A 24,196-nucleotide genomic window follows, 5' to 3' on the forward strand; every position below is an offset into this window, starting at 1 on the left:
CAGTACAGTTTTGAATGACAATGGTGAAATGAGCGTCCTTCTTTTGTTCCAGATCTTGGAGGGGAAAGCTTTCAGTTTTTCACCTTTGAGTAAGACGTTAGCTGTGGGTTCTTCATATGTGCCCACTATCATATTGAGGAAGTTTCTTTCTATTCCTAAATTTTTAAGTTGTTATCGTGAAGGAATGCTGAATTTTGTGAAATTCCTTTTCTGCGTTGAGATGAATATGTGGTTCCTCCCTTTGTTTTCTTAAAGAGGTTTATTACATTAATTGATTTTCTTATATTGAACCATCCGTATATACCTGAGATAAAACCTGTTTCATCATCATGTATAATTCTTTTGTTGTGCTATTGTATTCGATTTGCTAGTATTGGAGGGGGTGGACTTTTGCATTTATATTAATAAGAGAAATGGGTATGTAATTTTCTATTCTTGCATATTAACACTTCATCCAGTGTGTTATATAATTTTCCCTCTTCAGTTTTTTGGAAGAGTTTGAGCAGGATTGGTATTAATGATTTTTGAAATTATTGGTAGAATTCATCTGTGAAACCATCTAGTCCTGTCTTTTCTTTTTGAGGAGGTTTTTGATGACTGATTCAGGCTCTTTTCATAATTGGTCTGTTGGGTTCCTGTTTCTTCTGGAGTCAGTGTAGGTTTTTCATGTGCTTCTAGGAATTTATCCATTTCATCTAAGATATCTGATTTGTTGGCTTACAGTTGTTCATAGTATCCTCTTATGATCCTTTTACTCTCTGTGGGGTCAGTACTAATTCCCCCCTTTGTTTTCTGATATTGGTTTGCATTTCCTCTCTTTTTTTTGTCTGTCTAGCTATGGGTTTGTCAGTTTTATTGGTCTTTCAATGAACCAACTTTTGGTTTTGTTGATTCTCTGTATTGTTCTTTTCTCAATTTCATTTATGTCTACTCTTTTAGATTAGATTGTTATTTCTTTCTGCTTACTTTTGGGTTAGTTTGCTGTTCTTTTTTTATATTCTCCATTTGTATAGTTAGGTCTTATATTGTACCTCTTTCTTCTTTTTTAATATAAGTGTTTAGAGCTATAGATTTCCCTCTCAGCTCTGCTTTTGCTGTATCCCATAAGTTTTGATATATTGTATTGTCATTGTCTCAAACATTTACTGATTTCCCTTTCAATTTGTTCTCTGACCCACTCACTGTTCTTAGAGTATTTATTTAACTTTCATATGTTTGTGGATGTTCCAGTTATCAGTCTGCTATTGATTTCTGGTTTCAACCCATTGTGGTAAGAGAAGATGTTCGTAGAATTTCAGTCTTTTTAAATTTGTTGAAACTTGTTTTGTGACTCAACATGTGGTCTATTCTAGAGAATGACCCATGTGCACTTGAGAAGAATGTATATACTACTGTTTTGGGATGTAATTTCTGAATATGTTCATTAGGTCTAGTTCATTTATCATATTATTCAGTTCTCTGTTTCTTTATTGAGCTTAAATCTGAATGTCCTATCTATTGATGAAAGTGGTATATTGAAATCTTCACCTATTTTTAGAGGTGTCTATTTCTTCCTTCAGTTTTGCCAGGGTTTATCTCATGTATTTTGGAACACCATGGTTAGTGCATGTTTATTATTGTTATTTCTGTTTGGTGGATTGCCCCTTTTATTATGTTCTTTTTTTGTCTCTTAGAACAACTTTTGACTTAAATTTTATTTCTATTTGATACTAGTATAGCCACCCCAGTCTTTTTTTGGGATACTATTTGTATGGAATATCTTTTTCCATTCTTTCACTTTCAACCTGTTTCTATCTTTGGGTCTAAGTTGTGTCTCTTCTAAACAGTGGTTGTGTCATGCTTTTTTATTTATTCAGCTAATTTGTCTTTTGATGAGAAATTTAATCCATTGACTTTCAGTGTTATTACTGTAAAGACAATACTGACTTCACTAAAGACAGTACTTCACCTGTTTTGTCCTTTGGCTTTGATATGTCTTATCTTTATTTTGGTTCACTTTTCCTTTACTGCAAACTCATTTTCAGTATAGTTGATCTTTTGTACTGTATGTGACTGATCCCTTTCTCAATTGTTTCTGTGTATTTTTAAAATATTTTCTTTATAGTTACCCTGAAGTTTGTATTACATAACCTAAGTTGAAAAGATACATACTTCAGTAGTATACTATGTTCTCTGCTTGGATATCCTTGTTTCCCCTCTTTATATTGTTTTCTCCCATGTTACCGCTTTATATTTTGCATATCGGTTATCAGGAAATATACTTTCTTTTTATTCAGTCATATTCTGATTTTTGTAGAAAGTAGAGAATAATGTTGTATATTTAGTTACCTTCACTGATGACTTTCACTTCTTCATGCTACTCTAAGGCACTCTCTCCTGTCTTTTCCTTTCAACCTACATAACTTCTTTTAGTAATTCTTGCAGGGCAGATCTTTTGTTAAGTTTCTGTTTATTTGTGAATATTTTAAACTCACTCATTTTTGAAAGACAGCTGGATAAAGAATATTTGGCTGGCTGTTTTCTCTTTCAATTCATTAGATGTATCTTAACTCTGCCTTCTTGCCTCCTTGGTTTCTGATGAGAAATCAGAACTTGGTCTTATCAAGGATCCCTTGTGTGCGACGAATTGCTTTTCTCTTGTTGCTTTCAGAATTCTCTCTTCTGGCATTTGATGTTTTGATTAGTATGTGTCTGAGAGTAGGTCTTTTATGAATTATTCTATTTGGAGTATGTTGTGCTTCTTGAACATGTGTATTTATGTCTTTCAGAAGAATTGGGAAATTTTTGACTGTTGATTGCTCACATACTCTTTCTGTCCCCTTTCCCTTCTCTTTCTCCTTCTGACAAACCCATGATGCATTTTTGTTTGCTTTATGCTGTTACTGAAATCCCTGAGACAGTTCGATTTTTTTCTATCCCTTTATCTCTCTGTTTTTCTGACTGTATGATTTTGATTGTCCTGTCTTTAGTTCATTGATTCTTTCTTCTGACTGTTCAAATCTGCTGTTCTATGCTTTGAATATATTTTTAGTCTCTATTATTATGCCTTTTATCCCCATAATTTTTGCTGTTTCTTTTTATGCTTTCAAATTCTTGTGTTTATACTTGCAATTGTCTTCTTAATATCCTTTTGCTCTTTATAGTTATTTACTTTCATCTCCTTGAATTGACCTGAGAAGAATGTATATCCTGCTGTTTTGGGCTATGTTAGGTCTAGTTCATTTATCATATTATTTGAGTGCTCTGTTTCCTTATTGGTATGTCTCCATGTTCAGTCTCTCAATGAGAATGCTGTATTGAACTTTCCTCTACTCTCCAAGAAGATGTGGCTTTTTTGCCAGTGTTTGCTTCATGTGTTTTGGAGCACTGTAGGTAGGTGCATAAGCATTTATGATAAGTTATTTCTTCTTGGTGGCTTGCCCCTTTAATAATATATAGTCTCCTTTTTTCTCTCTTACAACAGTTTTTTACTTAAAATCTATTTGTCCGATATTAGTATAGCTTTCACATTGCTTTCTTGGTTACTGTTTGCATGGAATATCTTTTTCCATCCTTTCATTTTCAGTCTATTTGTGTCTTTGTGTCTAAGGTGAGTCTCTTGTCAGATCTTACTTTTGTATCCATTCTGCCGATCTGTGAGTTTTAATTGGAGAGTTTAATCCATTAACATTGAGTATTATTACTGTAAAAGCAGAACTCGCTTCAGCCATTATATCCTTTGGTTTTTTTATTTTTTTATTCTTCCTTTATTGCAAACTCCATTTCTGAATAGTTGACCTTTTATGATGTATCTGACTGATCCCTTTCTCATTTCTGTGTCTGTATGTATTTTAAATACTTTCTTTGTGGTTACCCTGAGGTTTATATTTATACAGCCTACATCTAAAAACTATGAACTGGAAAAGATACCAACTTAGCTTCAATATCCCTCTGTTTCCTCCTCTCTTTATGTTGTTTTTGTACCACTTTGTATTTTTCATTTCTGTTAGGAGAAAATATGTCTTTTTATCATTCAATTTTTGGGATTTTTATAGGAATTTGAGTAGAGTTGTCTGTTGAAGACAGTGGAAAATTGGATTTTACTTTTACCCTTTTAGTTACCCTTACTGATGATCTTCATTTCTTCATACTACTTCAAGCCACTGTCTCATGTTTTTTCTTTTCAACCTGCAGAACTCCCTTTAGTAATTCTTGTAAGGAAAGTCTCTTATTGATGAAATCTCTGTTTCTGTTTTTCTGTGAATATTTCAGATTATCCCTCATTTTTTTTTTTTTTTTGAATCTTATATTTTTTTTTATTAATTAAAAAAAAGAATTAACAAAACAATTAGAAATCATTCCAATCTACATGTACAATCAGTAATTCTTAATAACATCACATAGTTGCATATTCATCATTTCTTAGCACATTTGCATCGATTTAGAAAAAGAAATAAAAAGACAACAGAATAAGAATTAAAACAATAATAGAAAGAAAAAAAACAAAAAAAACAAAAACAAAAAACCTATACCTCACATGCAGCTTCATTCAGTGTTTTAACATAATTGCATTACAATTGGGTAGTATTGTGCTGTCCATTTCTGAGTTTTTATATCCAGTCCCGTTGTACAGTCTGTATCCCTTCATCTCCAATTATCCCTTCTCTTTTTTTTTTTTTTTTTAATTAACGGAAAAAAAGAAATTAACCCAACATTTAGAGATCATACCATTCTACACATGCAATCATTAATTCTTAACATCATCACATAGATGCATGATCATCATTTCTTAGTACATTTGCATTGGTTTAGAAGAACTAGCAACATAACCGAAAAAGATATAGAATGTTAATATAGAGAAAAAAATAAAAGTAATAATAGTAAAATCAAAACAAAACAAAACAAAAACCTATAGCTCAGATGCAGCTTCATTCAGTGTTTTAACATGATTACTTTACAATTAGGTATTATTGTGCTGTCCATTTTTGAGTTTTTGTATCTAGTCCTGTTGCACAGTCTGTATCCCTTCAGCTTCAATTACCCATTGTCTTACCCTGTTTCTAACTCCTGCTGAACTCTGTTACCAATGACATATTTCAAGTTTATTCTCGAATGTCCGTTCACATCAGTGGGACCATACAGTATTTGTCCTTTAGTTTTTGGCTGGATTCACTCAGCATAATATTCTCTAGGTCCATCCATGTTATTACATGGTTCATAAGTTTATCTTGTCTTAAAGCTGCATAATATTCCATCGTATGTATATACCACAGTTTGTTTAGCCACTCTTCTGTTGATGGAGATTTTGGCTGTTTCCATCTCTTTGCAATTGTAAATAATGCTGCAATAAACATTGGTGTGCAAATGTCCGTTTGTGTCTTTGCCCTTAAGTCCTTTGAGTAGATACCTAGCAATGGTATTGCTGGGTCGTATGGCAGTTCTATATTCAGCTTTTTGAGGAACCGCCAAACTGCCTTCCACAGTGGTTGCACCCTTTGACATTCCCACCAACAGTGGATAAGTGTGCCTCTTTCTCCGCATCCTCTCCAGCACTTGTCATTTTCTGTTTTGTTGATAATGGCCATTCTGGTGGGTGTGAGATGATATCTCATTGTGGTTTTGATTTGCATTTCTCTAATGGCCAGGGACATTGAGCATCTCTTCATGTGCCTCTTGGCCATCCGTATTTCCTCTTCTGAGAGGTGTCTGTTCAAGTCTTTTTCCCATTTTGTAATTGGGTTGGCTGTCTTTTTGTTGTTGAGATGAACAATCTCTTTATAAATTCTGGATACTAGACCTTTATCTGATATATCATTTCCAAATATTGTCTCCCATTGTGAAGGCTGTCTTTCTACTTTCTTGATGAAGTTCTTTGATGCACAAAAGTGTTTAATTTTGAGGAGTTCCCATTTATTTCTTTCCTTCTTCAGTGCTCTTGCTTTAGGTTTAAGGTCCATAAAACCGCCTCCAGTTGTAAGATCCATAAGATATCTCCCAACATTTTCCTCTAACTGTTTTATGGTCTTAGACCTAATGTTTAGATCTTTGATCCATTTTGAGTTAACTTTTGTATAGGGTGTGAGAGATGGGTCTTCTTTCATTCTTTTGCATATGGATATCCAGTTCTCTAGGCACCATTTATTGAAGAGACTGCTCTGTCCCAGGTGAGTTGGCTTGACTGCCTTATCAAAGATCAAATGTCCATAGATGAGAGGGTCTATATCTGAGCACTCTATTCGATTCCATTGGTCGATATATCTATCTTTATGCCAATACCATGCTGTTTTGACCACTGTGGCTTCATAATATGCCTTAAAGTCAGGCAGCGCGAGACCTCCAGCTTCGTTTTTTTTCCTCAAGATGTTTTTAGCAATTCGGGGCACCCTGCCCTTCCAGATAAATTTGCTTATTGGTTTTTCTATTTCTGAAAAATAAGTTGTTGGGATTTTGATTGGTATTGCATTGAATCTGTAAATCAATTTAGGTAGGATTGACATCTTAACTATATTTAGTTTTCCAATCCATGAACACGGTATGCCCTTCCATCTATTTAGGTCTTCTGTGATTTCTTTTAGCAGTTTTTTGTAGTTTTCTTTATATAGGTTTTTTGTCTCTTTAGTTAAATTTATTCCTAGGTATTTTATTCTTTTAGTTGCAATTGTAAATGGGATTCGTTTCTTGATTTCCCCCTCAGCTTGTTCATTACTAGTGTATAGAAATGCTACAGATTTTTGAATGTTGATCTTGTAACCTGCTACTTTGCTGTACTCATTTATTAGCTCTAGTAGTTTTGTTGTGGATTTTTCCGGGTTTTCGACGTATAGTATCATATCGTCTGCAAACAGTGATAGTTTTACTTCTTCCTTTCCAATTTTGATGCCTTGTATTTCTTTTTCTTGTCTAATTGCTCTGGCTAGAACCTCCAACACAATGTTGAATAATAGTGGTGATAGTGGACATCCTTGTCTTGTTCCTGATCTTAGGGGGAAAGTTTTCAATTTTTCCCCATTGAGGATGATATTAGCTGTGGGTTTTTCATATATTCCCTCTATCATTTTAAGGAAGTTCCCTTGTATTCCTATCTTTTGAAGTGTTTTCAACAGGAAAGGATGTTGAATCTTGTCGAATGCCTTCTCTGCATCAATTGAGATGATCATGTGATTTTTCTGCTTTGATTTGTTGATATGGTGTATTACATTAATTGATTTTCTTATGTTGAACCATCCTTGCATACCTGGGATGAATCCTACTTGGTCATGATGTATAATTCTTTTAATGTGCTGTTGGATACGATTTGCTAGAATTTTATTGAGGATTTTTGCATCTGTATTCATTAGAGAGATTGGTCTGTAGTTTTCTTTTTTTGTAATATCTTTGCCTGGTTTTGGTATGAGGGTGATGTTGGCTTCATAGAATGAATTAGGTAGTTTTCCCTCCACTTCGATTTTTTTGAAGAGTTTGCAGAGAATTGGTACTAATTCTTTCTGGAACGTTTGGTAGAATTCACATGTGAAGCCATCTGGTCCTGGACTTTTCTTTTTAGGAAGCTTTTGAATGACTAATTCAATTTCTTTACTTGTGATTGGTTTGTTGAGGTCATCTATGTCTTCTTGAGTCAAAGTTGGTTGTTCATGTCTTTCCAGGAACCCGTCCATTTCCTCTAAATTGTTGTATTTATTAGCGTAAAGTTGTTCATAGTATCCTGTTATTACCTCCTTTATTTCTGTGAGGTCAGTAGTTATGTCTCCTCTTCCATTTCTGATCTTATTTATTTGCATCCTCTCTCTTCTTCTTTTTGTCAATCTTGCTAAGGGCCCATCAATCTTATTGATTTTCTCATAGAACCAACTTCTGGCCTTATTGATATTCTCTATTGTTTTCATGTTTTCAATTTCATTTATTTGTGCTCTAATCTTTGTTATTTCTTTCCTTTTGCTTGCTTTGGGGTTAGCTTGCTGTTCTTTCTCCAGTTCTTCCAAATGGATAGTTAATTCCTGAATTTTTGCCTTTTCTTCTTTTCTGATATAGGCATTTAGAGCAATAAATTTCCCTCTTAGCACTGCCTTTGCTGCGTCCCATAAGTTTTGATATGTTGTGTTTTCATTTTCATTCGCCTCGATGTATTTGCTAATTTCCCTTGCAATTTCTTCTTTGACCCAGTCGTTGTTTAGGAGTGTGTTGTTGAGCCTCCACGTATTTGTGAATTTTCTGGCACTCTGCCTATTATTGATTTCCAACATCATTCCTTTATGGTCCGAGAAAGTGTTGTGTAAGATTTCAATCTTTTTAAATTTGTTAAGACTTGCTTTGTGACCCAGCATATGGTCTATCTTTGAGAATGATCCATGAGCACTTGAGAAAAAGGTGTATCCTGCTGTTGTGGGATGTAATGTCCTATAAATGTCTATTAAGTCTAGTTCATTTATAGTAATATTCAGATTCTCTGTTTCTTTGTTGATCCTCTGTCTAGATGTTCTGTCCCTTGATGAGAGTGGTGAGTTGAAGTCTCCAACTATTATGGTATATGAGTCTATTTCCCTTTTCAATGTTTGCAGTATATTCCTCACGTATTTTGGGGCATTCTGATTCGGTGCGTAAATATTTATGATTGTTATGTCTTCTTGTTTAACTGTTCCTTTTATTAGTATATAGTGTCCTTCTTTGTCTCTTTTAACTGTTTTACATTTGAAGTCTAATTTGTTGGATATTAGTATAGCCACTCCTGCTCTTTTCTGGTTGTTATTTGCATGAAATATCTTTTCCCAACCTTTCACTTTCAACCTATGTTTATCTTTGGGTCTAAGATGTGTTTCCTGTAGACAGCATATAGAAGGATCCTGTTTTTTAATCCATTCTGCCAATCTATGTCTTTTGATTGGGGAATTCAGTCCATTGACATTTAGTGTTATTACTGTTTGGATAATATTTTCCTCTAACATTTTGCCTTTTGTATTATATATATCATATCTGATTTTCCTTCTTTCTACACTCTTTTCCATATCTCTCTCTTCTGTCTTTTTGTATCTGACTCTAGTGCTCCCTTTAGTATTTCTTGCAGAGCTGGTCTCTTGGTCACAAATTCTTTCAGTGACTTTTTGTCTGAGAATGTTTTAATTTCTCCCTCATTTTTGAAGGATAATTTTGCTGGATATAGGAGTCTTGGTTGGCAGTTTTTCTCTTTTAGTATTTTAAATATATCATCCCACTGTCTTCTAGCTTCCATGGTTTCTGCTGAGAAATCTACACAAAATCTTATTGGGTTTCCCTTGTATGTAATGGATTGTTTTTCTCTTGCTGCTTTCAAGATCTTCTCTTTCTCTTTGACCTCTGACATTCTAACTAGTAAGTGTCTTGGAGAACGCCTATTTGGGTCTAATCTCTTTGGGGTGCGCTGCACTTCTTGGATCTGTAATTTTAGGTCTTTCATAAGAGTTGGGAAATTTTCAGTGATAATTTCTTCCATTAGTTTTTCTCCTCCTTTTCCCTTCTCTTCTCCTTCTGGGACACCCACAACACGTATATTTGTGCGGTTCATATTGTCCTTGAGTTCCCTGATACCCTGTTCAAATTTTTCCATTCTTTTCCCTATAGTTTCTGTTTCTTTTTGGAATTCAGATGTTCCATCCTCCAAATCACTAATTCTATCTTCTGTCTCTTTAAATCTATCATTGTAGCTATCCATTATTTTTTCTATGTTTGCTACTTTATCCTTCACTTCCATAAGTTCTGCGATTTGTTTTTTCAGGTTTCTATTTCTTCTTTATGTTCAGCCCATGTCCTCTTCATGTCCTCCCTCAATTTATCGATTTCATTTTTGAAGAGGTTTTCCATTTCTGTTCGTATATTCAGCATTAGTTGTCTCAGCTCTTGTGTCTCATTTGAGCTATTGGTTTGTTCCTTTGACTGAGCCATATTCTCAATCTTTTGAGCGTGGACAGTTATCTTCTGCTGCTGGCGTCTGGGCATTTATTCAGATTTCTCTTGGTGTTGGACCCAGCAAGGTTGTAATATTTTTCTGTGAAATCTCTGGGTTCTGTTTTTCTTATCCTGCCCAGTAGGTGGCGCTCGTGGCACCCGTTTGTCTGCGGGTCCCACCAGTAAAAGGTGCTGTGGGACCTTAAACTTTGGAAAACTCTCGCCGTCCTGGGGGTTCGCTAGCCGAAACGGCTTAAGCCGGCCCGGGGTCCGAACGCAGGGAGGGTTGCTGGTCGCCGCAGCCAGGGAAAGAGCCCGTCCGAATTTCCTAGTCGGCCCTGGGCAACAAGCGTGGCGGGAGGGCGCCAGCGGCAGCGGCCCGCCCGAGAGAATGCACGTTCCCCGGGAGTCACGGGTTTGGAAGGGGCCTCCCCCACCCGTCACCGTTCTCTGCGGCCTGGGGGTTTCCGATCCAATTCTCTCAGTTGGTCCGGGGGCTGCGCGTGGTGTGGGCGCCAGCCGTCTTTGTTTCATGGGACCGCCTCTCCAATTCTCCCAGCCGGCCCGGGAAGGGGGAAGGGAGTAACTCCGGCCGCTTGCCACCCCGCCCGGTAAGGCCCGCGCGCCTCGGCGATCTCACCCGAGCTGCTTCTCTCAGCCAGCCAGCCAGCCGTTCCAGGATGGGGTACGCTGTCTTTTTTATCTCTGTTGTGGCTTTGGGCGCTTTCTGTATCGTTTCTACTCCCCTAGTAGGTGTCCTGGAGAAGAAACTAAGATCCGCGCGTCTTACTAAGCCGCCATCTTCCAGGAACTATCCCTCATTTTTGAAGGACAGTTTTGCTGAGTTAAGAATTTTTGTCTGGCAGTTTTTCACTTTCAGTACCTTAAATAGATGATATCACTTCCTTCTTGCCCTCATGGTTTCTGGTGAGAAATGGAAACTTAGTCTTATGAGGATACCTTGCATGTGATAAATCACTTTTGTCTTGGTGGTTTTAGATTCCTCTCTTTATCTTTGGCATTTGAAAATCTGATTAGTGTGTGTCTTGAATTAGGTGTATTTGGTTTTATTCTCTTTGGACTGCACTTCTTAAACATACATATTTAGGTTTTTCAGCCATTATTTCCTCAACTATTCTTTCTGCCCCCCTTTTCATTCTCTTCTCTTTCTGGGACACCCATGATGTACATGTTTGTGTGCTTTGTGCTGTCATTCAAATCCCTGAGACACTGAACAGGTTTTTTTTTTAATTTCTTTTCTTTGTCTGTTCTTCTATATGATTGATTGTCCTGCTTTCTGTCTTGCTTTTCACTGATTCTTTCTTCTGCTTGTTCAGATCCGCTGGTGTATGCCTCTAGTGTATTTTAATGTCTATTATTATGCTTTTCATCCCCATAATTTCTGTTTTGTTTCCTTTTATATTTTCAAATTCTTTATGTTCACACAGTCTCTTCTTAATATTCTTTAGTACTTCATGCATATTTTTCTTCATCTCCTTCAATTGATTTAGGAAATTTGTTTGAACATCTTTCATTAATTGTTCCAATTTCTGAGTCTCCTTTGAAGTTTTAGTACATTCCCTTACTGAACCTTATCTTCCTGTTTAGTATGGATGGCTTGTAATTTTTTGGTTGATTTCTGGACGTCTGATTATCTTGATGAATTAATTCTTGAAGATCAGTTTCTCCCTCTTGTCTAGGGTTTTATTGTGTTTGGCTTTGTATTGAGGCTTTTCTTTCATGCTTTGTTCAGCTTACTTTAGAATTTTAAAATAGCCTGTGTTTAATTGTTCAGATATTCTTAGCACTTTTACGTCTGATTCTTGGATATGTGGCACCATTTTTACGATTGCACTTTTTGTGCAATTGTTTCACTTGTGGGTGAAAGCTTTCTTCTGTTCCTTCCTTGGGTATCTTGATCAGTTCTGGGTTTTTTGTGTGTGCAGAATTTTCTTCCCATCTCCTATGATTAAAAAATTCTTTCCTCGTATTTTTTAATTCTGGGACCCATCCTGTCTTAACAGCACGCCCCCCCGCCCCGTTTTTTTTTTTTTTTTTGGCCCCATGAGACTATTTTGTGTCTGGTTTCTTCCTTGTTAGGGGTTTTCTGTCCCAGGGAGCCACGTTGTTTCAATCCAGAAAGGTGAGTCACTTCTGAAAAGTCTGTGTGTGTTTAGGTGTTCCAGGCAACAGAAACTGGGTGATTGAGTTTCTTGCCAGCAGTTCCTTGAGGTCTCTCTTTCCTACACTGGGGACCTTTTGTATGCAGTGGCTTGTCTTCCTCCTTGGGTTTCTTTGTCTGGATTTGCTAGGGGTTTCCAATTCACTACTTTCAGTGATCTCTATGGTCTCTCCCTATGGTGGGTGGGACCAGGCCACTGCCTCTGAGCAATTCCCGAGCTGAGCGGGACCAAGTAAGGGAGAGAAAAGCAGACTGATGGGTCTGTGAAAGAAATTTCCTGCCTGAAAATATTCTTTTTCTCCTGTTAAGCATTTATGATGTCCTTCTACAGTATCTACCATTTTTCAGAATTCTAAGCAAGTGGCATTTCTTTTTATTTGCGTAATCTCTCTGGAGGCTTTTTTGGGGATATCTCCTGTTGCCATGTTTATGACCTCTTTAACTGATTTTTTTAATTATCTTTTCTCTTTTTTCTTTATATGACCTGTAAGAAAAAATAAGGTCATGATATAGCAATACTTTCAATTAGATAAAACTACTCGAAAAAGAAACTTTGAAACTTGTTTGCAATTCACCCTGATGGTTATGCCAAGAGTTAACTCATTAAATTTTCAAATATGTGTAAAGCAAATGGGGATAGGGTAGTATGGGGCTCAAAAAGTATGAAACAGAAATAAGTGATTTGAAGAATATAGGCATACAGGCATACCTCGTGTTATTGTACTTCACTTAATTGTATTTCGCATTTACTATGTTGTTTTGTTGTTCTATAATTTAAAAGTTTCTGGCAACCCTGAGTAAAGAAAGCAAGTATAGTTACCATTTTTCCAACAGTATGCACTCACTTTGGATTTCTGTGTCACATTTTAATTAAGGTTTGTTCATTGTTTTGAACATGATGCTCTTGCTCACTTATAATGTATAGTGTAATGTAACTTTTAAAATTTTTATTGACAAAACAACATACAAATACGAACATTCTTAACATATGAGCATTCCATTCTTGGTGTATAATCAATGGCTTATAATATCATCACATAGTTGTATATTCATCACCATGATCATTTCTTAGAACAGTTGCATCACTTCAGAAAAAGAAATAAAAAGAAAAAAGAAAAACTCATACATACAATACCCCTTACCCCTCCCTCTCATTGACCACTAGTATTTCCATCTACCCAATATATTTTATCCTTTGTTTCCCCTATTTTTTTCTATACCCCTGAGCACTCCCTTTCATTGATCACTAGTATTTCAGTCTACTCAATTTATTTGAACATTTGTTCCCCCTATTTATTTATTTTTAATTCTTACTTTTTACTCATCTATCCATACCATAGATAAAAGGAGCATCAGGGGCCACGTTGGCTCAGCAGGCAGGAATGCTTGCCTGCGATGCTAGAGGACCTGGGTTCATTCCCGGTGCCTGCCCGTGTTAAAAAAAAAAAAAAAGGAGCATCAGACACAAGGTTTGCACATTATACAATCATATTCAAGAAACATGGCCACTGGAACACAGCTCTACAGTTTCAGGCACTTCCCTCTAGCCTCTAATGCACCTTAAACTAAAAAGATAATATCTGTATAATGTGTAAGAATAACCTCCAGGATAACCTCTTTGACTCTGTTTGAAATCTCTCAGCCACTGACACTTTATTTTGTCTCATTTCTGTCTTCCTCCTTTCTGTCCAGAAGGTTTTCTTGATCTGTTGATGCTAGGATTTCTGTCCCACGTTGCCAAGGACGTTTACACCCCTGGGAGTCATGTCTCACATAGAGGGGGAGGGCATGAGTTTGCTTGCTGTGTTGATTGAGAGATAGGCCACATCTGAGCAACAAAAGAGGTTCTCTGGGGGTGACTCTTAGACCTAATTTAAGTAGGCTTAGCCTGTCCTTTGTGGCGACAAGCCTCATATGAACAAACCCCAAGATTGAGGGCTTAGCCCATAAATGCAACTTTTAAATGCACTGGGAAACCAAAAAATTCATTTGAATCACTTTATTGCAATATTTGCTGTATTGCCATGGTCTGGTACTGAACCTGCAATATCTCTGAGGTATGCCTGTTCTGAATTAGGACAAGACAGTATGAAGTCAAAAATTATCTTGCTGTGTTGCTCTGAATTCTATTGTTATTTGTGTCACTTATAGGCTTGTGCCAGGGCTATGCTTAAGACAGTTTTGATTGCTCTGGAAGACTGCTTATTTACTAATTTTGGGTCACTGTTATTGTATAGAACAGATATTTAATAGTCAAGGACTGCTTTCTGATCTAAACCTAACTTTGGCTTTAATTTCCTGTTAAACTTTGAAAATTTTTTTTGTCTTTGGAGAGCCTTTTTCCTCCTTGTAAATTAAGTCATATGGAAATGTTCTTTAATGTTCCTTTTGGCTGTTGCTTTTTATGCTGCCTTTCCCTTCCTCCCCCCACTGGTTTAAATGTCAGAGCAATATTTTTGAAACTCACTTGTAAACAAATTGCTATCCTGAATACCTGAATGCAGTTGAAACATGAAAAAAGTCTTGATCTTGCTTGTAAATTGTTTTTATTTTAAAGATACATAAAATATTTACTTTTAATATATATTTAATGATACTGCTATAGGAGAATACTGAAAATGCACAAAGTTATGTACTTATGGTACCATATTGGTGAAAGAAAAATAGATTTCATACTGAAGCCAGGATAATTTCACTTTCATAATAGGACATTTTTTAATTGAAATAAACTATTAGGAAAAATTTTGGCATCTCTAGGCTCTTAGTATAGAAAAATCGTATCTGTGCACTAAAATGATATAAATTTAGTACTTTTCAAAGCCAGTGAATTGTATGAAATAACTTTTGGGGAGTCATTCTTACTCATTTATTCTGTTGTTGAACAGCTTTGAAAATCCCTGAATGAACTGTTTGTTTTTTTTAACTTCCTGAAATTTTTGTAGTATCTTGCAACTGAAGCACAGTGTTTTGTCTATTTCTTCTTTTGATAGGTAAAGATGCCAACCACCTAATAGGTTCTAGGAATAGAGCTTTTATGATCCTATCTTAATATCCTGTTGGAGATTACCATAGTAATTAAAAGCACAGGTTCTTTGGGTAGCTATTATTTCCTAGTGTTATCTTGTATAATACTGTGGCATTTCTTAAACCTAACTCTTTGTAATCTTCTTAAACTAGTGCCAGCTATATGTCTTTCTGTTCTTTAATGAATATTTTCTTTTGTTGTAGTCTCATTTATTGCCTTAGCAGGTTTGAAATACAGTTGGCACTTAAAATCCTTTTAATATTTGAAGCTGAAACTTAGCGTTTGCGTAACTTGTTCACAATTGCAGAGAGTAATTTCTAGTTGCTATTTTCTGTTGATTTTTACAGTAATTCTCAGCTTGTGTGCTACCAAGAACTTTTTTTTAAATCTAAAACATCTGTAAGATCATGTTTTAGATTTTACTGAACAAATCAAGTTTTTTCATAGAGCATAGTTTTCTCATTTTTTAAGTTAATACCATAGAATATATGATTGCTAGTAAGACTTGTACTGCTTGGTATTAAGCAAGCTGTGTCACTGTATTAATTACTATAATTGTAGCCCCAAACAATGAAGGCTCAAATTTGAAACATTTCTATGATTAGGCTTTCTTGCCTAATTTTTATTAGAGTTTTTTGAAATATTTTACTAATCTCACAGTACTGCGTAGTATTTATCTTGTGAATTCCCAGAGAAGGAAGTTGGGAAGGTACAAGATAGGAACTGTTTTGTTAGATGAATGATCTTGATAGTGGCACTTGAGCTTTGTTTTACTTTTATACTATTTAGCTTTTAAATATGAAATACTTTGTTAGATTTCATTTATAATATTTTTATTTATGCTAATTGACAATTAAATACTAGATTCCATTAACTGCATGTCTTTATATAATCTTTTTATTAATCACCAATATCTTCTATTTTCCGCAATAAAAAATATATTGAAGCCTTTTGAATCTTAACATCCTAGTCTAACATTCTAGTTTTTGTCACAAACAATTCTTTTATTTTTAATGCAGTTTTGTTGAGATATATTCATGTGCCATGCAAACCATCCATAATATACAATCACTGGCTCATAGTATCATCACACTTTGGCACACATCCTCATGATCAATTTTAGAACATTTTCATTATTTGAGAAAAAAAATAAAAATAAGGAAGAAAACCATATTATTCCCATACCCCTGATCCCCACCCCCACCCCTCCTTATTATTGATTCCTGGTATTGGTGTGGTTCATTTGTTACTGTTGATGAAAGAATATTAAATATTACTGTTAACTATAGTCAACAGTTTGCAATAGTTTCATTTTTTCACATATACCCCTCTGTTATTAACGCATAAGTTTCATATATTTGTTCTAGTTCATGAAAGAACTTTTTTATATTTGAACAGTCAGTCACAGACATTGTCTACCACAAGATTCACTGTTATGCATTCCCATTTTTTAACCTCCAACTTTCTTTCTGGTTACATATGTGACTCTAGACTTCCCGTTTCCACTACATTCATGTACCATTCACTACTATAGTACAATTAATTATTCTCGTAATACCAGACAACTCTTTTTGTCAGTGTTCCATGTGTTTAAGTAAAATTAGATTTACAGAAAAGTATGATTTTAGATTACTTATTGAAGATATAATATGGGATTTCTTTATGTATTGGGCTCCGTTTATAAAATTTTATTTTAATGTTAGCTGGGTAGCAATTCAAGAACAAATAACAGCTGTGTTTAAATTTTCATTTGTAAAAGAATTATTTCCTAATATTTGCATAACTGTATGCTTTCTCAATAGACAACTCCACAAGATAGTCAAGAAGGAACGTTTGGGTCAGAGCATTCAGTGTCACCATCACAAGGGAGCAGTCAGCAACATTTCCTTGAACCCGAAGCAAATTTGGATGATTCCATAGACATTCAGCAGCAGGTGAAAATAAATGGGTCATGTATTTTTTAAACTAAATAGAGCGAACATGTTATCAAATATTGTATAATAGGTAATGTCTTCAATATTTTTTCTCACATTCAATCTTTATTTTCTCTAACAATCATTACCTATTAATCATTAATACTATAGTGAATTTTTTATGGCAAAATTAATTTTCAGTATATATTGAATCTTTTCTTTTGACTTTCAAGGATATGGATATCGATGAAGGGCAAGATGGAGTGGTAGAGGAGATCTTTGAACAAGAAGCAAAGAAAGTGGCTGTTCGCTCCAGATCAAGAACACATTCTCGCTCTCGTTCAAGGTTCTCCAATAGTATTTAATAATAGCTGTGCTTGAGCTTTCAAAATGTTGGCTTTTGTTGCTTTGCATCAAGATTAAAGGAAATATTTTTCTTGGGATGACGGGTTCTTCTGGTGTTCTCAGAAGAATTCAGAATTGCAAAAACAGAAAATAACCTTAGTTTTGTGTTTTTAATTAAATATGTCTGTGGCCATTTATTTGAATAATGTATATAACAATAGCAGCTATATCATGCGGCTAGGATTTGATTATGCCTGACTTTAGTTCATAGTATTAAGTTGACACCCAACTTAGGATATTATTTTTGATTCCAGATTGATAATTAAGTCAAACTGTAGAGTTATAGTGTTAGGTGTATTTCTTACATTCCATTTCATCTCATAATATTACCAAAGGTGATCATAAAAATGAAATGATAAAATTGCTGTTATAAATGTTAAGCATAATGTCAGATAGTTATTTAAAATATCCTACGAATGTTTTTCTTGTGGAATTTTCAACATAGCTAAGGCTCTTTAATGTACAAACTCATTCATACATAGGTTGAAGATACCTTGTTACCATGGTAAATTTTTGTGTAGCAAGTATAGATTGTTTGTTTTTGCTACAAGCCACCTTAAACATTTTTTAACATTTTTATAACCTCTTTTCTGTACATGAATAAAAAACCCCTGAAAATCTGAAACAGCAAATGCTGAAGAAGGGCAGCGTCATGAATGACTTTTTCTGTCATTTCTCATTCTTCTCAAATGGTTTTTTTGTTTTCATGTCTTGCAAATGAGAACCTCCCATTCCAACTTTCTCTAAGCCCTTGTCAAGTCAATTATCTTCCTGAAGGAATTACGAGTGCCCAAAACTTCCCTTTTTGTCATAGCATCACCACCTTATTAAGCATTTTGAGGATAATTCAGTGTCATATGATTGATTACATCCAAACATGATTTTTGTTTGGTCATTTCTATCTCAAGAATTAGTTTGTATTTTCTTATTTCTTAAAATAGTTGGTGTTTTGTTTTTTATTGTCCACCACATTCTTCACATACTGTTCTCTAGTCATTAAAATTATTTCTAAGTTTCATGTGAAAATTTCAAGTTAGGGCTAGCTTGATAACTGTATTTCTAAATAGATGACTTTTCTTGATATTTGATTTGCTTTGATTTTGTTGTTGTAAACTTGATATACGTCCCATTTCATTTTCTTGAAATAACGCAAAGTTTAAAAAAAATTGAGAGGAATTTTACTTTAAAAAAAAAGGATATTCCTTAGAATGCAACCTGTTAGTCACTGAGATCACCACCAATTCCATTGTTGCCAGACTTCAACAATAGTGTCTGTTTTCACAATTAGGCAAAGAGTATCCATATATTATTTTTTTTGTTTTATTCATGTTTGACAGGAAATATAAGACACATTGTTTTATTATCTCGTTATCTTGTAAATTAAGCATCATAAAATTTTAGAAGTTGAGAAGGCCTAAGCAGATTTAAATACCTCTAATGATCTGTGGGAAGCATTGTCTGTTTCCTAATTTTAAGAATGTAATATCTTTGTCACCAGAAAGGTTTTTTTATTCACTTGGGCTTTCATTCCCATTCTTCTTGACTCCATTTGAAAAATGAGTTGCAAGATACCAAGAGAAAGTTAGGCCCTTCTAATATCTTATTCGCCCCCTTCCTCTTGGTTGTGAACACTCATCCAAACTCATTAAGAATAGTTGCAGACAAACGTGCATGACTAGTATGGACCCAAGCACCACAAAGGTTTGAGAAAATGCATGTTTGATGCTTAATTTATTCTTAAAAAAAATTTTGTAATACCTAAATTTGACAACCATTTTTTTTAATGATAATTATTCCTCACCTAGAAGTGAGAAATTTGACAGGATAATATTCTCCTTAGAAGTAAAATAATATATATATATATTTTCATAGATCACCAAGAAAGCGAAGGTCTAGGTCCCGTTCTGGTTCTCGAAAGCGTAAACACAGAAAGCGATCACGGTCTCGCTCAAGAGAAAGAAAGAGGAAATCATCACGTTCATACTCAAGTGAAAGAAGAGCTCGAGAAAGGGAGAAAGAACGACAGAAAAAGGGGTTACCTCCAATTAGATCTAAAACATTAAGTGGTAAGTAACATATTTTTACAAATACTAAGTTACCTGATACAAATCTTCTCAACCTCATTCTTGTTGGCTTGGTAAATAAATACTTTTATCCTGATTTTTGTAATGTGATAGAGGAGAGAAGGGAAAGTCAGAACATTCCAACATACAGATTTACTGGTATACTAAAGTCATTGAGTGTTGTTGTTTTTTTTAACACAAGTTAGAAAACAAAAGACTTAACTAATGATATAAAGTGGACCTGGCTTGTAAACATAGTATGGGTGCACAATCAATGATGATTAATGTCTATAGGAATGATAAGTATACAGAGCAAATATTTCAGTATAATATTTTTCTTAAACTTGTTATTTTGAAATAATTTCAAACTTTACAGGATAGTCACGAAAATAATACCAACCTCATACTTTAGAAAATCCAGTATACCCTCTCCCTCAAGATACCCAGATTGACCGCATTTTACATTTTGACACGTTTGCTGCAGCATTCTCTGTATCCATCAATCTGTCCATTTTCTAAACATTTGCAAGTAGGTTGTTTATGTTCTGCTCCGTGAACACAAAATACTTCCATACACTCTTCCTAAGAAAAAAGGATATTTACTTTGTAATTTTTGGAACCTTTTCTCCTCCATTATTAGATTTAGTCCAAGATTGTTTGTGGCATTTCATTGTCATTGCCTCTTTAGTTGCTCTTTTTTTTTAACATTGTGAAACTTGTGGAATTTTTTTTTAATTGTGAGAATAAGTTTTAAAGCAAATCACAGATTTATTTGGTCAATACTAGAGAAGAAATTTCTATTATACAAACTTCCACTTTATATGTTTACTCAGTGTATGGTTAGAACAAATTTGGTTGTGGCAGGGTTTATGTTAAGAGAGGGCTAGCTGAAGGATCACTTAGTAAAATGAAATGTTAAGTGAAATAAATTATAATTAGTGCCAGTTTCTGCCTGGAGGATTCTTAGTGGAATGTGTCTTTTTAGGGGAACTGATTGACTGTGAATGGCCAAAATGGAGCAAATTGTCATTTGTTTTCGAGACCTGACATAGATCGAGTTATCTGATTTCTAAGATCTCCAGATGAATTCTTTCTACCAAGATGGATAAAGTTAGTGTAACATATACTCCTAGAGCATCTGGGAACTCAGAGACAGCTCGCTACTTACTAGGTTCTGGCACTGTGAGCAGGCCTTGGCTATCTTGCTAGAATCTTCTGATTATGAGAGCCAGTGTTAATTTGAACTTTCTATTTGCCTTTAAGTGTGAGAGACCAAACATTTTTAATGCCAGGCTGATATGGAATTAATGTTAAGTGTCTGATCATAGAATCTCTGCTGTGCCTCCTCCCATGAATACTATAAAGACACTCAGAATCACCAGTTTACTCACCAGTATTAGTGGACAGTTTTTTAGGGGGTGGTGAGGGAGGTGGGGTGTATGGTCCAGAAATCAAACCCAGGTCGTCTCCCACATGAAAGGCAAGCATTTTACCACTGAACTACCCATGCACCCGCTAATACTAAAATTTTAGATCCCTAGTTGCTAAAACAAGTATCATTTGATGAGTTGGCTTAAAAACAGAAATATTGGACTCAGTTTCAGAGGCTAGAGGGCTTGTTTTCCCCTGGAGTTGTTGCCTTGTGGCTAGGCAGCAGTCTTTAGGGTTCTTCGGCTTTATGTCATTTGGCAGTGCACAGGTAGCATCTTCATTCTTCCATGTTCCATTGACTTCTAACTCCTAGCTTCTTGCTTCTGTGATTTCCCTCCCTCTGTGTCCAGTTTTCTTTGCTCATTGAGACACGTTAGATTAAGACTCTCACCTTCATTCAGTTTGAGTGACCCTTTAGGAATAAAATCTGCATAGGCCCTATTTACAAATTGGTTCACACCCACAGGACCAGTGGTTGGGACCTAAACATTCCTTTTGTGGGGTATGATTCGATCTCCAACAATTAGGATAGGGGTTTTACATGGAGTCTTTTTCCTTTGATTCCTCACTAAATTCATCATGTTATTACTGCCACCATTTACCTCGTTATTGACAGTGGAGTTTTTCTGTTACTGTTTTAGTTTTATGGAAAGACACACAGTAAAAAAGAAAATTCAGAAATTACTTAAGAAATACAGTCAATAGTACGTCTCCCAGTTGTTACCTCCAAACTCCTCGTTCCCTAGAAGCATTTTTCAATTACATGTCGTCAGTAATCCAGCCCTTTTAAAATGCATATTGTAGTGTTTCCTACTATTGTATTTTAGAACATAAGAGCTTTCATTTGTAGTTCTTGGAGATTATTAAAACATCAATAAACAATAACTTTCCAGGAACCAAGTGTCCCCTCCATAGGGGAGAATCATTATTGCTTTCTGGGGAAAAGAAAAAAAGTTCATGGGGAAAAATTGAAGAGACACAACCTTGAAAGAGTACTTTATTAAGGGATGGTGGAAAGGAAGCTGTAGGTATAAAAAGGTTTACATGTTGTATCCCTTCTTTGTATTGATGTTCTTATATACAGCTTTATGTCTGATACCTTGAGAGCAGATTGTTAGACAGAATTAAGGCAATAGAGGCAAGAACTCACTCTAAAATATGATTAAATTTTTCTTCATGGAGTTACAAAGATAAGAGTAACCATGATAGAGTAATTAGTTTTGGTTTTGCCTTTTCACTGAAGAACTAGAAAACTACAAAATATATGGAGAAAACCCTCTTCTAAGACAGCTGATTGCTGTATCAGCCATTTGCTTAGAGAAATACTTTCTGACTCACAACTTGGAGAGTCATAGGTAACACACACAGATAACATGAACAATGTATGTGGAAACTGAGACAGCTGGGATATGCAGTACAGAGTAATTGAGGTAATGAACTTTTCAGTGAAAGGAGCTCTTCTAAGGATCTACTATTAGGCTAAATAATGGCCCCACAAAACTATCTATGTCTGAATCACTGGAGGCTGTGAATGTTAAATGGAAAAAAAAGAGCTTTGCAGGTGTGATTAAATTAAGGGTCTTGAGTTGGGGAGACATTCATGTATTATTCAGATGGGCCCAGTATAATTACAAGGGTCCCTGTAAGAGGGAGGTAGGAATGTCAAAGAGAAAAGGTGATGTGACAGTGGAACCAGAGAGAGAAAAGTTGTACATGCTGCTTTTCTGGCTTTAAAGATGGAGGATGGGGCCACAAGCCAAAGAATGCAGGTGACTTCAAGGAGCTAGAAAAGGCAAGGAAATGGATTGTTCTCTAGAACCTCTTACTCATTTTAGACCCCTGGAACTGTAAAGAAATAAATTACAAAGCGCTTAGTAATTTGTTACAGCGGCAATAGGAAGCTAATACAAGGCCCCCCTTGAGACTTTGGCTAAATATTAAGCTATGTATGCATAGTGTGAGACTCCATGAGGTAAAGAACAGCTAGCAGGAAAAGGTACTAGGAATCTGTGAGCTGAAAATTCCTAAAGCTTATATATTCATGTTTGGGAAAGATTTGAGTACTAGCTAATCAGAATGGAGAGTCCTGGTTGAAAACCCAGGGCATTCAGTAGCGATTGTGGAATGATCACACCATAGTTTGAGACTAAATTAACCCTAGAGTATAAAGGCTGCTCTAGACCTGACCTATTATAGATTAAAGGTGGTTAAAAAGCTCAAAACTTTTTTTTTTAATGGTGTTGTCATATATTCAAATACAATATATTAAAATTGCACATGTACACTATTTTTATTTTTATAAAAGTAAGTATCTTCAGAAAAAGGAGGTCATGAAACAGTACAGTTAAATGTAGGCAGGATATCTCATGTTTAAAGTTTGTTCTGTTAAAGGGAAGTGAATTTTGTTACATATCACTAGTGAGGTCTTTCCTGACAACAAGTTAAGGAGTTGTAATTCAACCTTTTTCCCTTTGTTTCTGCATGCATACTATCATTTCCTTAATGATATAATACTGTTTTCAGATTTTGCTATATATTAAAGAGAAATATCTGTTGACTCATTCCAGTACAGAAAGACACTTAAAAGGTACTGATAGAATTGTAGTGAAGAGTGATGAAAAGTAGTTTTTAAAGTTTATTGTACCTTGGAATCACTTAGGAACTTTTGAAAAATCCTGGTTCCCAAACTCTCCTACTGTATACCACACTCATTAGGTTTTAGAGTAAAATCCTGACATCCACAGTTGATTCAGGTGTGCAGCCAGGTTGGAGAATGGGAGACATTCTAGAGGTTAACGTCGCATAGATGTAAACGTACACCAGGGACTTAGTTGATTTTAAATATAACAAATACAAATGTCCGTTAACAAGTATTTTAAATACACCATGTTAAATTTAATTACGTATTGTTATTAGTACTTTACTCTCATCTAACTGAAAAAGCTATCTTTGTGATTAAGTCATTTGCTTCTGTGTCTTCACAGTATGTAGTACTACTCTGTGGGTTGGTCAGGTGGACAAGAAGGCAACGCAGCAAGATTTAACCAACCTGTTTGAAGAGTTTGGACAAATTGAATCCATTAATGTAAGTTGTCACTTCTTAAACAATATTTTAAGGTTAACAACTGAAAAAGAGGTTTGGTCTTATATCGAAAGTCACTTTGGTTCATGATTAATGAGCCCAGAGTCTGCCTTTAACAATGCGCATCGTTATAAAGATTGTTTTACTTTGAACATTTTGTGATTATTCTGATGCTGCTTATCTCCTTGCTTATTTAATTTT

At 35.2% G+C, this 24,196-nt stretch overlaps 1 protein-coding gene across 4 annotated transcripts in view; it reads left to right on the forward strand.

Moving 5' to 3' along the window:
• The window catches only part of SCAF8 (SR-related CTD associated factor 8), a 224,653-nt gene that overhangs the window by 71,344 nt on the left and 129,113 nt on the right, over positions 1 to 24,196 (forward strand). For all 4 annotated transcript variants that reach the window (XM_077149337.1, XM_077149338.1, XM_077149336.1 and 1 more), the window contains 4 exons: positions 16,904 to 17,035; positions 17,248 to 17,360; positions 19,292 to 19,485; positions 23,898 to 23,998. In XM_077149337.1, coding sequence (XP_077005452.1) covers positions 16,904 to 17,035; positions 17,248 to 17,360; positions 19,292 to 19,485; positions 23,898 to 23,998 — 540 coding nt within the window. The remainder of the gene's footprint in view (positions 1 to 16,903; positions 17,036 to 17,247; positions 17,361 to 19,291; positions 19,486 to 23,897; positions 23,999 to 24,196) is intronic.

This window comes from Tamandua tetradactyla, chromosome 2 (genome assembly GCF_023851605.1).
Source record: "Tamandua tetradactyla isolate mTamTet1 chromosome 2, mTamTet1.pri, whole genome shotgun sequence".
In the NCBI taxonomy this organism is placed as follows: domain Eukaryota; kingdom Metazoa; phylum Chordata; class Mammalia; order Pilosa; family Myrmecophagidae; genus Tamandua; species Tamandua tetradactyla.